Raw genomic sequence first — 16,842 nt, forward strand, 5'->3', positions numbered from 1 at the left:
ACTGTTTTCTGAAAAAATGTCTACACAACTGGAATACTTTCCATTGGCTAATTAGTGAGTGCTACCTCCTTGGGTAATTGTATAGTGCACCAACTACACTACAGCTGTGTAAAGGATGTTAAGTTAATGTCTCCAGTAACCTGGTGTTTGTAACTTTGCCAATGTGGTTTTCCCCAAGGATCTTCATCAGATATATTTCAAGGTGGAACTACAAATATGCAGTTCCACTTTGAATATTTTGTTTTATTTTATTTTTCAATTTTTTGGGGGGACCGCGGGGGAGCCTCAAGGCCTTCGCAGTCCAAGCCGTCTCCTGCAGGAGCCGGCATTGCTCCTGCAAGCAGGGAGCTGCTTTAAATGTTTTTATTTAAATAGAAAAAGAAAAGAATGACAAATGTATGTCATGGGGCTTTATGTGGGCTTCATTTGGGTGAAATGTCTGCTACATTTGAACTCTGTTTTCTTTGATCACTCTGGGAAACTTATTTGTTATGAAGTTCACATTTACTGCAGTAGCCTCAGTAGGAAATGCTTTCAGTTTTCTACTTCGATTCCATCAAGATGGGGGTCAGATGTGCCACACTTTTGGCATAATTTCAGAATGTTAGCACTCTAGTCGCTTATTAGAACACTGTGGTAAACTGCTGATCACCAGGGAGTTAACTGGCAATCTAATGCTGGTGCTGAAGGTGCTTGTTTCAGTCTACATGTCAGAATGTTTTAATCTCCATGACATACTGAATCCCCTCATTTTGCTTCTTTCTAAAATAAATGTTTTAAGTTTTATCACATTGACTCAATCAAGATGGCTTCAGATGTGCCACACGTTTGTCATAAATAAGACTGTTAGTGCTCTAGGTGTTCTTTAGAACACTCTGGGAGGCTGCAGTAGAACACAAGGGAATCAACTGACAGGCTGCCCCTGTTGGAAGTACATATTTTACTGAGAATGTCAGACTCCATTCTCATATAGCTGAGAAAGATAGTGTGAATTTACAGAAAATATGCTCTTATTTTAGCTTTGGGGGCACCTTTCATAACCTCTATGGGAGAACCGTGAGAAAACTGTTTTCTCTCAAACATGATTAATGAAATCCCAGCAGAATGCTTTTTCACAGAGTAAAAACACAGTAGCAACAAATGATTTATATAAAAAAGTCTGTTATCACCCTTTATACGTTCTCCTTTTTGTGATCCTCAAAACCTGCCAGTCACTGCAGTGCATTTCAGTGGGGTGCTGTCATGTATATTGATCCCAAGATGGCTGCCATCACCTTCTGGTTGAAGTGCTGACAGCCAGTCAGATCTCACCATGAGATCTGTGCTTAAGCTTCACCTAGATATCCAAATTTAGATTTACTTTAATATCTCAAAAACTACTGAATGGATTTACACCAAATAACAAAAAACATGATTTCTGGACCAAGAGCTACCTTTCTACTAATGTTGGTGTAATTTTGTTCAGCGGTTCGGGCTGCAGTCGTGTCTAAAGTCTCCGTGGAATTAACATAGGAAAGACACTTTTTTTTTACCCACCCCCCTTTTCTCAGCCCCCGCTTAAGGGATCACCCCTAATATTTCCATGCACAGCAAAATCCAAAGAGACACTTTTTATGGAAATTTTCCTGAAGATTCATACAAATTGCACCAAAGATAGAGCCAAGTCAAAAAACGCTTTTCCTATGGAAATTGTTGGCTCCACAGTGGATCTGTGTCCGTAGCTATCTATATTTATTTTCTTCAGATCACAAAAACTACTGAACAGATTTACATCAAATAACAAAAAGAGCACGATTTAGCTTTCTGCCAGATTTGGTGTAATTTTGTTCAGCGGTTCGGCCTGTAGTTATGTTCAAAATCACTATGAGAAATTGCATTGGGAAAACGTGTTTGCAACCCCGCCCACCCCCCACCCTTGTTATCAGCTCTGCTTGATGGATTACTCTGAAACTTTTAAGACACTAGCTAAGCAAATTAACATACGAATTTTGAAAATTTGTGAAAATTCATCAAACGGTGCCCAAGTTATTGGCAAAAAACAGTAGTGTGTGTGTATATATACATAAATATTTTTTCCACCAAAAAAGCCAAAGGTTACAGGGACGTTATTGTTAGGCTCACATTTTAAACATACAAAACCACAGAAATTAACCTGTTATAGGTACCTTATGGTGTGAGTTAGTTACTTGAAATAACTATAACTCACGCCCCCACCATGCACAATTATCTGATCAATAATTTTACTGCAGATGTTACAGTAACATTATCAATGATATTATCAAAGATGTCATGAGTGCTATAACTTGTAGGGTAATTGGCAATGCATTGCGAGGGCATGAGTTATAGTTACCTTAGGGCGTGTGCTGGCCACCCCGGGACACAGCAGGAGTTGGCCCTGGCGGTCCCCAGGGCCATCATTGGCACCTCTAAGGGGTCCATGCTGCATCCCTCAGAGTATTGCCCTGGGGAGGTGGTGGTCCCCGGGGGGCCGAAATGGATGCCCCCTCATTAATGTATTTTAGCACTGGGGGTGGTGGTTCCTGGGGCTCTGGGGGTAGTATCATGCGCCCCCCTGCACAGAACTATATATTTTTCTCTGAGAGGTGTTGGTTCCCAGTTTTGCGGGATATATATATATATATATATCTATATATATGTGTGTATATATGTATATATATATATATGTTTCCCGATGTCTCCTATTTATGTAGGAATGCTCGTCTATCGGTCAGACACTCACTCTGGTTTTTGGTCTGTAGTTCAGCATTGTTTGACATTATTGCAGTGTTCTCTGGAGACTTTATTGGTTTCCATTTCGTGAGTCCATGAATGTGCTGTGCTCTTCCACCCTGGTTCTTCTTTCGACAATGGCGCAACACATTTTGGGCAATGGTCTCATCACCACACATTCAGTTTCCATTGTTTCTTTAGTAGTGGGGAAAGCCTGTTACCCTCTCATAAGATGTTCTGAGCTTCCACCCAAGGCACTGGTCTTGGAGTAGCATCTGGTCTCCCGGGACAAGCTGTGTGATGCAGGCTTTCCTTTTACAGCTTGCCCTGTTGATGTTTCTCTGTCTCCGTTCTTGCATGCCTGCTGGGTCATATGCAGGTGCTTCCCACTCGGGGGTAAGTGGAGATTGTGTCACTTCTCTGACTTCTCAGGATCAAAGCCCATGGAGAAAAGCATGTTGTGTCGTGTGGTGTCCACCAATGCATTGTAAAGAACTGATTATTTCCCACATTGGCTAGGTATGGGCCATCACCCTGCAGCAGAAGTGCGTCTTGTGTGACACTCAGTTCATGCCTTAACTTCAACATCTATGTCTGCCTGTTCTCGTCATGGTTCCTCCACAGATTGGCATTCTGCAGGAACATCTTCCCCATCCGTACATTCATCTTCTGCTGTTCTGGGATAAACAGTGCCTTTGGACCTGCAGCTTGACATTTTCTTCATTTTGGTGGTCCTCAGTAGTGGGTACTTCATCAAGGGCTATAGAGTGAAGAGATTGAAAGTCCTCCGGAGTTCTTGCTCCTGGTCTATAAATGGCAGCGAACTGATATTGTTGGAGTTGCACTGCCCATCAATCAATCTGAAGGGAAGGTTGTAATGCTGACCCTTTCAACAGAGAAATCAGTGGCTGATGGTTGGTAATTAATCTGAACAGATTCCTGCTCAGATATGGTTGTAAATAGCCACTGACCCATTTTATCGCTAAGGTTTCCCTCTCATTTTCGGCATAGTGGGTCTATTTGGTTGTTAGTGATTGGCTAGCAAATGTGAATGGAGCCCAATGACCTAATTCTCTTTGTTGGGCTAGCACTGTGTCAAGGCCTGAAAGGCTTGCATCTATGATTAGCTCTGTTGTTTTTTTCATGATTGAACTCTGCCATGTTGGCTCCATCAGGCAGCACCTTGACACCCTCAAATCCACCAGCTTCTTTGGTCCCCTATACCAACTGCACATCAGCTTTCTTGAGACTACAGAGTGGACCCACTAGTGTCACTAGTATGGGGATGCACTGGAAACGGTGAGTGGCCATCACAAAGAAGCTGCATACCTTAGTGGTATGATTGGGCACTGAAGCTCGTTGGATTGTTTGTGATATTAAGGAATCTGCTTGAAGGCTTTATTTGTTGAAGACATAGGTGAAGAATTTGATCTTGTTTTTTTTAAAAGAAAGAGCATTTTTCTCAGAGGAGTGTTAGCATCATAGCATTGCCTGCAGCAGGCAGTGATTGCCCTCAATGGTTGGTTGTGAAGGAGATGAGGATGTCATTGCTTATGTACATTACATCTTAAAGGGCAGAAAGCATCCCACAAATGGTGCTCTGGGATACTTCAGCAGCCGATGAGATTCAAAAGTTAAGGCAATTGTATCTTCTTGGGCTAAGGTTTGTTGAAAAACGAGTTATATATTGACTATCCTTGTCCAGATGTAGCCGATGACAGCCTGCATTCAGGTTTAGTTTTGAAAAACATCTGGCTCCATTTAAGATGGCTCTTATATCACTCATAGTGGAGCGATGTCTTTCTCTTGATTGACCTATTGGGCAGGCGCATGTTGATGCATAGCCTAATGATGCCTGTGACTTTTCTGTTATGACAGTGGAGACATCCATATAGAGGGGCCTGATACATTTTTGATGGCATTAACTCTCTCTAGTTTCTATAGCTCCTGTTCCACAAGTGGCCATAGATGAAATGTCACACTTCTGAGCCAGAGGGCCACGGGCTTCACCAACTTGTTGATGTATAGCTTCACTGGTGGTCCTTTTAGGCACTCAAACCCTCAGAAGAGGTCACTGAGTTGGGCTATGCTCTTGTCTACTTGGGTGGCTTGGACTGCCCTTGAGAAGATCAGTAAGCCCAGGTCTTCGGATGTGTTATATCCTAGCAGGGTTTTTTTTTTATCCTCCCTTGACAATGTGGAACTTGGCTTGTGTCTCCCTTTTGTACTATGACATCCATCACACCTAGTAGTGGGAGCAGATGCCTGCTTCCTTAAGCTTAGATTTTCATTTTACTAGGTGTGAAGGTTGGCTTGTGTTTCAGTTATGTGTATTACATTTTTCTCATCACATTCACAGATGCCCCTGTATTGATTAGGGCCATGACTGTTTTTTCCCCACTATTGCTACTGCACAAATTGTGTCCTGTGGTCCAGTTTCATATGTGCTGTGTATGAATCAATGAATAATTCTTCATTCTCTGAACCTATCTATTCCTGGCCGTCTTGGTCCCACGGAAATTGGGATTTTGACACCCTTTGTTAATCATCTTCCAGCTCAAGATGTCTGGCTGCTTTTGTGGATATCATTTTCTCTCTGGACCTACGGGCCTTTGGCCCACTCCTCCAGATCCTTGCAAAGTGGCTGAGTTTCTGTGCAGTTGGAGCAGTCCTTGCCTTGTGCAGGGCAGTTTCCCGGCCTGCAGTTCCCACATCGCACTCCACTGTTTTGGTCACATGGGCCAGCCCGTCTCCTGACTGGCCATGTTTTGATGGCACCTATAAGTTGCTTGCCCAACTGGTTGTTACTTTGGTTTGATGTAACAGTTAGATCTATATCTGGGCTTGTGCACAGGACAGATCATGTTTTCTTTTGAGAATCAGGATGCTGACAAAGAATGAGGCCTCCTAATGTCACAGACCTGCAGCCCTGTTTGTGTTGGGCTCTGCTTTCCTTGGGTTGATCATCTTTAGTCCATGTGCTCAGTAGTTCTCTCAAAAGGGCATAGAAGATGTCTATCTACTCCCTTTCATGTTGTTACTGCTCTCGTGGCTTGAACTGCTTAAAGCCTGGGCTGACTTGAGGGTCAAAGTGAGCACTGAGGGCTTATACTGCTGCTTCATTGTCATTGTCTGAGACATCCTTGGGAGATGCTCAAAAAACGTGTATACTCCTTCCCCAGAATAGTGGAGGAGAAGGGATCGCTTAACTGTTCCATTTGTTTTTTGTGTTGCTCAGAAATAGTTGTTTAATCTATTTAGTCTTCCAGGAAGATGTAGCTGTGGATGGGTCCGCTAGTTCACTGAATGGTGGCAGTGCACTGGCCAGGTTGTGTGGCTCTCACCATTTGTGAGGCTAGGCGTGGGCATGTGCTGCTCCTTGCACCATGTTGACTTGATCGACCATCTAGATTTCAGAGGTGTCAGTATTTAGACAGAATATTGGAAATAAAAATACTGAGATAAAAATAATGTCAAGAATATAGAGGACAAAATATCATGAAGGGATATTTATGTAGGTAAGCAAAGCTTTGCTATGTATATAACTTCATATATATGTACCTTGGTGATATGTATATCTTCAAGGTACGTAGATGTGGAGTTAAGATTGGCTTACCTATTTGCACTTACCTTCTCCATATTTTGGTCCTCGATATTTTTGACACCATATTCTTTTCACTATGTATTGTTGTTTCTTTAATTCTGTCAGTGATCCTGAGGTGGTATCCTATTGTGATGGGCAGATGTGGGGCGCGAGCATGTCTTGCGCGCAATGTGCGTGTGTAGGGTTCCCTCTCTGCCCTGCAAGCTTGACTGTGTGCTCGTTATCCCAGTGATTAGGACTTGGTACTCACTGTTATATCGTCCCATCCACAGTGCAGGTCTCACTAGTTGTGTCACTCTTGGGGCTCCTCTGCTTGCACACCAGGTTCTCCAGCCCTGATTGGAGCAGAATTGTTACCTATTGTTGCAAGGCCTTCTGGATGCTGCGGAGGCTAGCCTCCTGCATGGGCAACTCCTTGGTCCATGTGGTCATCACAGGCCTCAGGCTCGACTGCCAAGTGCGGGCCTCTCTGGTCTGTGGCGTACGGTGGGGTTTGCAGGTGCATGGTTACTCTGATGCATGCAGGCCACCAACATATGCACTCTCTGCTCATTACCTGGGGCGCAGCTCTGCATGTTGTGCTGGCAAGGGAATAATGCATGGTGACAGACTGGTGTCTGGTGTGGGCTGAGACTCCAGCGGTCTCATTCCCTTTTATTAACTCCCCCAAGGCCACGTACAGCTGTGGGGTTACCTGCATAATCACAGGATCAGGGTCAATAGTGTGGACCACATGGCTCACTACATCTGTTATGATACTTTTACATCTGAACTTCATTATTATTTGTGGTTTGTCAGCGGTAAACCAGGGATGTCCACAGTTTGATATTAATTTTAACTGTGCATGTAACATGGGGCAGTTCTATCCAACACCTCCCCGACAAGTAAGGCAGCTTTAAAAGGCATGCCCTTTTTATAGACTTAAAGGTCTGCAAAAAATATCAATACTCTCTAGGAAGTGAGTGTGGACTTCTTTGGTGACAGACGGAAAATAAAAAAAATTTAAAACACGTTCATTTCTCTTCAGCAAACCCCACTTCAACCTTTTAAATGTATGTAAATATAACTGGCTGGAGTGAGTGCATAAACGCTTCCACTTAATGACTTGGAATGTTGCCTTGGCATGGCACTCTTTGAAATAAAATTATCTTGAAAAATGTGCTGATTGTTCCAGTAGTTTGCGGCTGATGTAAAAGATACACTGCTGGCTGCTGACTCAGAATACTCTAACAAACCTCTCCTCCACTTGTAAGACCTCTCCAGTCAGGTAATTCAGTTTCAGAGACCTATTGACCTCATTCTCACTATTCCTGCATGCAGCAAGTATTTGCAGGCAAACCATTTCTGCCTACAAATAAGCATTATGGTTCTCAAATGGGAGGGAACTCACTTCCAAAGATATTGGCTGTCTCATAATCTGCCCTCAAGGGGTATTCCTTTTTCTGAAAGAACTCGCACCCACTAGGAATCCTAGTGGCAAGCTTCATCATTGTGGTCTTGCACAGATTCCCTGGGTATCTTGGCAGGCTCCACCTTATTCTTCAAGGGAGCACTTGTTATTTTGGGAAGACATCGGAGCCTAAAATTGCCTAGAGATACCCAAATGGTTCTAAAAAAATGTTTACTCCTCCAAGAGTATAATCTTTAGCTTTTAACCTTGCCAGTGGACTCGGAAACAAACATAATTTTGGAACAATTTGGGTACCTCTAGGCAATTGTATGCAGCATCTGAGGCTCTTCATGTTTCTGACAAACACTGCCTAGTTGATCGATTGGCCTTTTTCAGGACCATTCTAAGACCCCTACTTAAACCCTATTTGGTTATATGTATTCCGAATAGGCACATCATTTGTATGCACATTCCCTTGTGCGTTACAATCATTCATACATGCCACCCATAGAAACCATACTGAGAGATTTTGTCAATATCTGTGGATCAAGACCGAGACAACAATATTGTAGTCCACGGATGAAAATGCATGCTGTGAACACTGCACACAACTATTTTCAATGGTAGGAGGGTGCACTATAATTGCCACTTATGTATCAAACCATAGAGCTCGCATTCATTGAGGCTTCTTTCAATCCATAGTGACTGTAATAATAGTTGTGTCCATTCGTCATGCAGACAAGGTCAAATGCGCATACTGTCATACTTAATAGGTGCATTCATTGTGCCCTATAGGACATTAGAGGGGAGTGGACCCCTAAGTCAAACACTATAAGGGAAAGAGTTGGAGAACCTTCACGTTAGATCCATTAAAAATGTATGTAAAAAGACAGTACAGTCCTTCAGTTGAGCAGTTCCTCAGATGTCCACTCCAGGTTGGCACCTAATTGGCGTCTCTCATTCCAGAATATTACCTGGGATTGTTTGGTGACATTCCTTACTCATCTGTGCTCATACTTTCGTATGACGTGACCAGTGTCCTTACTCCTTTTGACTACGGACATCACTGACACGTAGTATCCATCACACATGGTTTATTTTGTAACCGCTCAATGTCAGTTTGGAATAGAAACATTCCCTAATTAGTATTTTTTTTTAAACGATCAAGTTCCACCTAGCCAGTTGTTTCAATTACATAATCCCGGTGTGCAAAATGTCTTTTGATAACATCTGTCATCAGTAACAGAGAACAGGAAACTTTCAGAGCATTATAGAGACAGTCATAGGTGAAAATATTGTGTTATTGGCCCCAATAATGGGAAGACTGAGTATCATAAAATTGTAATATGTCCTGGTGTATTGTTGAGCATAGTGCAAATAGGTAATGATCTTCAGACAATGTCTACTGTTGGAATGAGGCCAGCCTTAATGTTAATGTTTCATCTATCGCATGATCCATCTAGTGCAATATTAAAACGTAGAAAAGCCCTTCAATAAAATAATTCTCATATGCATTGTTTGATTTAGTGCTTAGGAAAGTTCTGATACTCATGTGTTTATTTGTTGAGGAGGTCTACGGGATTTCACCATTCATCCCATCCCTGTGGGAAGATAATCTATAAATCGAGCGTTATTCTTTTTCAAATCACCTACGCTCAGGATTCTTGGTCCCCACCCCTTGAGTTGTTCAACCACAACCTATTAGAGGTCATGCACTGTGTATCCCTTTGTAATATAGTGATTAGACATTTAAGTGGTGTTCCCTTTGCAGCATAGATTGCTGTGATGTTCACAAATTCAGTTTTTTACTTTTACACAGGTCATACCTATGCACCTGAGTTGGCAGTAGGCAGATCATATATATATATATATATATATATATATATATATATATATATATATATAATGTCACTGAGAAGAGTTGCAGTCAGTATGTCCCTTCAACGTCCATTGTGTTTTGAGGGCCAAGCCTGATGGTTTATGTATGCATTGTTAGGTTGCATACACTATAGTATCCAAATGCATAATGGAGTGTGACCTTTGGAAGTTCTCATAGGCTGGGGTTCAAGGTAGTGGTGGATTTTGGTACATTCCCTCTGGTATGGTCCAAGATGTCTCTAAGGCTATTCCCCCTCTTATGTGAAAGCATGCTTTTTCAAAGGATAAATATCCTCTGCTCAGAAGGTGAGAATTCTTATTAATCATTTTCCTAATCTAGTTGCATTCCAGGTTGTATATGGTGACACGGATACATCTTTTGTCCTCTTCTTCCCTGGATATGGTTTCCAACAGAGCTTCCCTATTTTGATTCCTTGCTCTTTTTCTAGTCCTTTGAATTATTTCCACTTGGTTATCTTGTTCCGTTGGTTTCTCAGAGAGTAACTACGCCTGACTAATTAAAATCCTATATTTCTGCTTCAATTTGTTCATAACCGTAAAAATTGCCCACATGGGAGCGTTTCTCGTAATAAACTAGGATGTAAAGTGTCAAACTTTGATCAATTGTTTTTGTCTGATGGCTTCAGATGTGCCTATAGTTACACTCCCCACCGTTCTGGAAAAAGTATGGCGTCCAGCAGGAAGGTGAAGTTGCCTGTTGGTAATAGTGTGTGTAAATTTTAGATGTGTTAGTTGTTTAGCCATGGGAAGAGTGGAAATTGATCCTTGGTCACCCTCCTCTGTGTGTGTGTGTGTGTATATATTTTTTTTAATGGGTTGGCGTCGCTCAGGTTTTTCACATTGGTGCACATAGGCTGTTTTACTCAAGTTAAAGGTGCTCCTCAGGGATGTGCCGTGGGTATGCAAGAACAGGGTGTCCTCAAATTCAACGAAGTTCCTTTTCAATGCCAGCCTGGCACATTCTAAGATAAAATGTTGGGGGGGTGTCTATTCCCGGATTTCAAGGTATAGGATTTCGTCTACTAAGGAGTGTATCATTCTGTGGCAGGTTCGTCTATAGGCTCTGAATGTCTAGACCTGAGTAAATCATGTTGTGGGTCAAATTCCACATCTTTTAAGGGAACCAGTAGATCCGTGGTATCCTTCAGCTATGTTTGAGTTCTCTGGGCCATTGGGCAGAGTAAAAATTCACAAAATCAAGACAGGTTTGAACAAGCATTGGCAAAGTAACATCAAATGTCTTTTCCAGTGATTGTTTTTCATGTGTTGGCATTTGTTATATGTTGGCAGCGTACAGGCAAAGGAATTACTTAATTTAGATGAGATGTCTCCCCCACGTCCGGAAGTAACAAGACTGTGACTGCAAAAAACAATCCAAGATTTTATATCAGTAGAACAAAACAACTTTATTTTAGTGCCAAACAAACTGGGCACACTCAGGTGTGTTTATAAAAAATAAATAAAAGTGTTGAAGTTGGGATAGTCACTCACATCCAGACCAGGCTATTGGTGGCATCTCTGTCCACCTCTGCTCTCACATGTGAGTGTCCTTCTCTGTCCTCGCAACTGTATGCTATCAGAATTGACTATCATAAGGTGAAGATCACTGGAAATTAGTCTTTTAGCAAATAACTTTAGAGTGACCAGGCAATCTTTCCCGTCAGAAGTTTTTTCCTTTCCAGAAAAGACCTATATTCACAAGCAGTGTACACTGCCCTCTGCTGCGCGCTCAGATGCCTCCCCAGCCTCAAATAAACCGTCCCAACCACGCCATGCACTCCCATCAAATTCCGAAAGATCCTGCCTGTTGTCCCAGTTTCAACAATAATGGTACTACTGCACACGTACATTTTAATTTTTCAAAGTATTACTCAGCTGCTGGTCCTACGCGGTCTGCCTGGGAGCGCCAGTGCCACCATGCGACTGAATAAACTAATACAAGCATTGTTTTCAACAGTTACTGACAGCAGTTTTGGAACAATAGCCAACTATTTACTGCCATTTCTGAGCACTGTAAAGAGCAGTTGTTACTACTTCTTAATAGAATCAATTTACCAGATATGAAGGGCTGAGTCTACCTTGCCAGGATTCAAACTCATGAGTGCCAGAACATCACGTTTGTCAAAGGTGCGTATTTCACCTCAAGACACCTGCCTGATTTATTGCTGCTATGGGGGAGTGGGGGGGGGGGGGGGGGAGGGGCAACCAATTTGAATACTTCGTCATCGCAACTTCATTTAAATATACAATATGCATTCCCATTATAATACTCATCACTGTTCCACAATGCCATTGAGAGTAGGTAGTTTTTTTTATCACTTATTTGATATTTCAAACCAAAAACCTTCTTCTATTCTCCTTTATAATCTTCTGTGCAGCATTGAAAACAATGCTTTCACCAGGCTATAAAACACACTTGTGCACGCTCTTGGTGTATTAATTGCCTCTATGGTCAAAGGATTACTAGCTATACACTGTTTACTCATTGTGACTGTTTTTTGTCTGCAGGTGTCTGCGCTGTTGGGAAGCCTATGTGTCTGCTGTTTGAGTACATGGCCTATGGTGATTTGAATGAATACCTCCGTCATCGGTCACCACGTTCCCTCGCCAGCCTGAGCCACAGCAGCCTTGCTGCAAGGGTCCGGCTGTCTGACCCACACCCTTGCCCACTGTCTTGCACTGACCAGCTGTGTATTGCCCGACAAGTAGCTGGTGGGATGGCTTACCTCTCTGAGCGCAAGTTTGTCCACCGAGACCTCGCGACTAGAAATTGCTTGGTGGGTGAGAACATGGTGGTTAAGATTGCAGATTTTGGTCTTTCGAGGAACATCTATTCAGCAGACTATTACAAAGCCAATGAGAACGATGCCATCCCCATCCGCTGGATGCCCCCGGAATCTATCTTCTATAACCGGTACACTTCAGAATCCGATGTGTGGGCCTATGGGGTGGTCCTGTGGGAGATATTCTCCTATGGCATGCAGCCCTACTATGGCATGGCTCACGAGGAGGTCATCTATTACGTGCGGGATGGAAACATTCTCTCTTGTCCGGATAATTGCCCACTTGAACTTTACAATCTAATGCGCCTATGCTGGAGCAAGATGCCTTGTGATAGGCCCAGCTTTGCCTGCATCCACCGCATTCTGGAGCGGATGTACGAGAGAGCAGTGTCGGCCATTCATGTCTGATGTCCTGCAGAGCATTTGGCCTTTCGTTCCTGTCACCATACCCTCGTTTAGGAATTCATCTCTGCTAAGCAGGTGGAAGTACAGGGGGTGTCACAGGCCTTGGAGTCTGAAGCAGTGCGTTCTACTAGTCTAGAGGATCACTACGTAAACACCTGCTCTGAGAAATCTGAACTAAATCATAGAGTTTAGGGAAAAAAGGCTCAATGTAGATGCTGGCTGCATCATAAAAGCAGAGCAGGCACGTGCTTGAGGAACTGAATGAAAAAGGCAGCATTCAGGTGCCATTTCCCAGGCGCCAGTGCCAGCCTATTAATGCCTCAACCTACTGGAAGCACAGATTCCAAGGTTAGCTTGGGTCTCCAGCAACAAGCTCTGTGCCTGAAATTGAAGTAAATGTATTGTGCATATAATGAATGAAACCAAATACTGACCTATTATTTTAATAATTAATCACCAGCAAGCAATCTGAACAAATGGTTCTCTAGCCATTTTGGTCAACCCTATGTAACCTTTCACCTGCAATGTTGCATTGTATGTACGTCATAGTATGGCTAGGCACACTGCCACAAAGGGCAGTGTTTCATTGTGGTGTGCTACCTTATTTTGTTTGGTTCTTTCGGCTTTCCTTTCCTCATGCACCACATTATCTCGTACTTACACCTTCTGTGAGTCCACTCTTTTTTTTATTTTATTGTATAGCCTTTCTTGTGATCTTCCCCTCCTTGCAACCCCACCCTCATCCTTGGTTAATCTAAGTTTGTAACTTCTGTGTCTTCTTATCGTGTTAAAATAACATCCCTGTTTACATCTTCAGCATATCCCTCTGGCAGGCATGCTATGATGGTCTAGACCTCCATTTTGTTTACAATAGTGTGATTTCTTCCTGTATTTTCACATCGCTTCGTTGTGACCCTTCTTATGTTTCCCTCCATCATCATTTTTTTAGGAAAAAAATACTCTTGATCATGCTGTGGATTGTTTCTTTTCTTTTGCACTCACCAAATGCCCTGCTCCCTGATTCATAAAAGCTCAAATGTAGTGTATGATTAAACTGAATTATACTGAAAGTTTAAACTGAATCGTGCCATTTATTCTGAATACTTTTGTCATGGGGTGATTTTAACTCTTTGCATAGGCACATTGACTGTAGCTCAGAGTTTGAGGCCTGTGCCCGCTCACCTAATTGCATTTCATTTTGTTCATTTTACTATTTTAGGGGTGCTATTTTATTATTTTCATTAGTTGCCCTTCCACCCAGAATTTGTTATTAGTTCTTTTGCGTGACATTTCATCTTGTGCTCAGCCCAATGCTGAACAAAGCTGTATATGATAATTTACCGAGTATTACTGGTCCAAAGAGTACGATGTCTACCCTACACAGAAAATACATTTTATCGCATCAGGACAGTTCTCAGAACAACAGCACATTTTATTATAAAACAACAGACTGCCACTAACCAGATTAGAGGGGAACATTCCAGCCAGCCATCCTATGCTGCACCATGTAGTTGCATTCATGCTAGACTCGGTCTTGTCGCTCCAAACACTTGAGAGAACAGCCTGCAGCCCAACAAGCAATCCCCCTTCTCATTATCCAGGTATGGGGGTGGATCTTCCCGGCAGCAACCAAGTAAAGGCAGATTGGGGCTAACACTTCTATTGCTCTCATGTAGTTTTTAGTAGTGCAAGTAGGGATTTTAGATTCACTAGTGTGGATAATGTTGGGACTTTTTATCTGTTTCTCATTTTTTGTCACAATGGTAATAGTTTTGTGTTTATCGTCCTAATAATTGCTATTTATACCTCATTACATACGCAGTTACTTCAAAAACATATATTGAACAATATCCTGGTTTTCTGTCTTCTGCATGTTTGAGACTTATGTAACTGAGAGAAAGGGGTAAGATCTGTTCTACCTCTGCTTCCCTGAGAAGTCATAGAATTACTTTCACTCCCACAAACCATCTTTCTTCTTGGGCTTTGGTGAGCTGCTGCTAGCTAACTGAAAGGGTGAGGCTGTCAGCTGCCTATCGGTGTGGGATAAGACTCAGTCCCCCACACGTGGTGGTGCTGCCACCCGAATCCAGCTGTCTTGCCCTCATTATGAGAGTCCTACGACATGGCACAGCCAACATTGGTTAGGCACTAACTTTATGGATCTCCCAAGTATCTCTGTCTCATTAAGTGCTAAAGGTACCCTAATCACTTAGGGGGTCATTACAAAAAGACCGCCGAGGCCGCAGGAGACAGAATACCACCATTGCCAGCGGTATTCCTGGCTCCCTATTATGACATTTCCGCTGGGCCAGCGGATGGTAACAGTGTTACCATCCGCTGGCCCAGCAGAAATGTCACATCAACATTGCTGCCTGCTCGTAATAGAGCCGGCGGCAATGCTGATGTGCAGCGGGTGCAGTAGCACCCGTCGCATATTTCACTGCCCGAAATTCGGGCAGTGAAATGTGCGACGGGGCTATGCCTGGGGGCCCCTGCACTGCCCATGCCAAGTGCATGGGCAGTGCAGGGGCCCCCAGGGGCACCCCAAGTCCCGTTACCGCCAGCCTTTCAATGGCGGTGTTTACCGCCACAGACAGGCTGGCGGTCGGGGACTCATAATCCCCAGGGCAGCCTGGGGATTATGACCGCCAGGCGGAACCCTGGCGGGATATTGGAGGGGCCGGCGGTATGGCCGTGGCAATTCCGCCACGGTCATAATTGCTGTCGGAACACCGCCAGCCTGTTGGTGGTGTTACCACCACCTTACCGCCAGCCGCCAGGGTCGTAATGACCCCCTTAATCTGGTAGATAGGTAGTATCTATTTCAGACTGCAGATTTTTTTTAAGGTTCAAGCTTGAACAAAGGTTCCCTAAATTGGTGTTTCTATCTCTGAACTGACTAGTTCTTGATAATGGGGGGCCCTCAACGGGTAGCAATTGCAGCAAAAATGAAACAACACATTTATTAAGTAATGGCGGGGAGATCACATTTGTAATAGAAGCTAACACAGCTTCCAGAACTGACATTTTCTATTCTTGGTCACTTTTCCAGCAGCAGATGGAAACACAAACACATTTCATCACTACAGAAGAGCAGACACCACTGCACAATACAGACCATACTAATTTTTAGAAATAACACTATCTTATCGAACACCATAATTGGCTTGATGACATCCTACCAAATGTTGCGCATAATGTTAGACTAGGTCCTTTAAGTGATGAAGGCCCAACATGGGCAGAATTTCCTACTTACACACCACACCCTATTGCGGGTACCATGCCAGTAGCGGAGGTACACCGTTCATATTATATTTTTGTGGAAATAAATGGACGCTTGATACAATTTGAAATGCCGACTTCAAACACCATATAAGTGAGGGCTGCTCCATCACAACCACATTTGGCTACAATAGGAATAAATCCTGCAACTGTGCATTAAATAATGGGTAAGGTACCTACCAAACGTGAAGATATTCCATTTTCGTTAGCACAAAAAAATAAGATCTTTGGAGACAGTGTTCCCCCATATGGGACCCCATGATCAACATAAAATTCTCACAATGTCCTTGCCGTTTGGGATGGTTTCCATAGTGGACAACTGTGGCACATGGGGTTCAGTACTTGCTGCACTCTATACTACCGCACATGGTACACTTACACTTGTGAGTCTTCTGGAAGTGTTAAAACAGATTCATGATGAATATATGGCAGCTCTAGCCCTAGACTTGGGGATGCAATTAATGGGCAATGTTGCCAAAGTGTCCTCTATTATTTAGCAATGTAAAGGTGAAGCAGTAGCATTGGCAGTATGCCAGCAGCTCTGGGATGATCCTCAATAGTATCATGATCACGTGCTGCCAATGATTATCTCCGAAACCTTTACAAGTAAAGGTTTTGGGGTTTTGTCTGGGAGCCAGACCAGGTAAACCACAGCTACAAGGTAAATCCAATGAGTATTCTACCAAACAAGCATAGATGGGTTCTAGGAAATGCTGTGATGAACAAAAACAAAATAAAGATAATAAAAA

At 43.0% G+C, this 16,842-nt stretch overlaps 1 protein-coding gene across 1 annotated transcript in view; it reads left to right on the forward strand.

Moving 5' to 3' along the window:
* Window positions 1-13,894, forward strand: part of MUSK (muscle associated receptor tyrosine kinase) — a 595,710-nt gene extending 581,816 nt beyond the window's left edge. Inside the window, exon 17 of the mRNA XM_069240929.1 lies at window positions 12,132-13,894. Within this exon, the coding sequence (XP_069097030.1) occupies window positions 12,132-12,814 (683 nt within the window). The 3' untranslated portion in view covers window positions 12,815-13,894. The remainder of the gene's footprint in view (window positions 1-12,131) is intronic.
* Window positions 13,895-16,842: the final 2,948 nt, after the last annotated feature.

The sequence above is a fragment of the Pleurodeles waltl genome, chromosome 1_2 (assembly GCF_031143425.1).
Source record: "Pleurodeles waltl isolate 20211129_DDA chromosome 1_2, aPleWal1.hap1.20221129, whole genome shotgun sequence".
Classification (NCBI taxonomy): Eukaryota; Metazoa; Chordata; class Amphibia; order Caudata; family Salamandridae; genus Pleurodeles; species Pleurodeles waltl.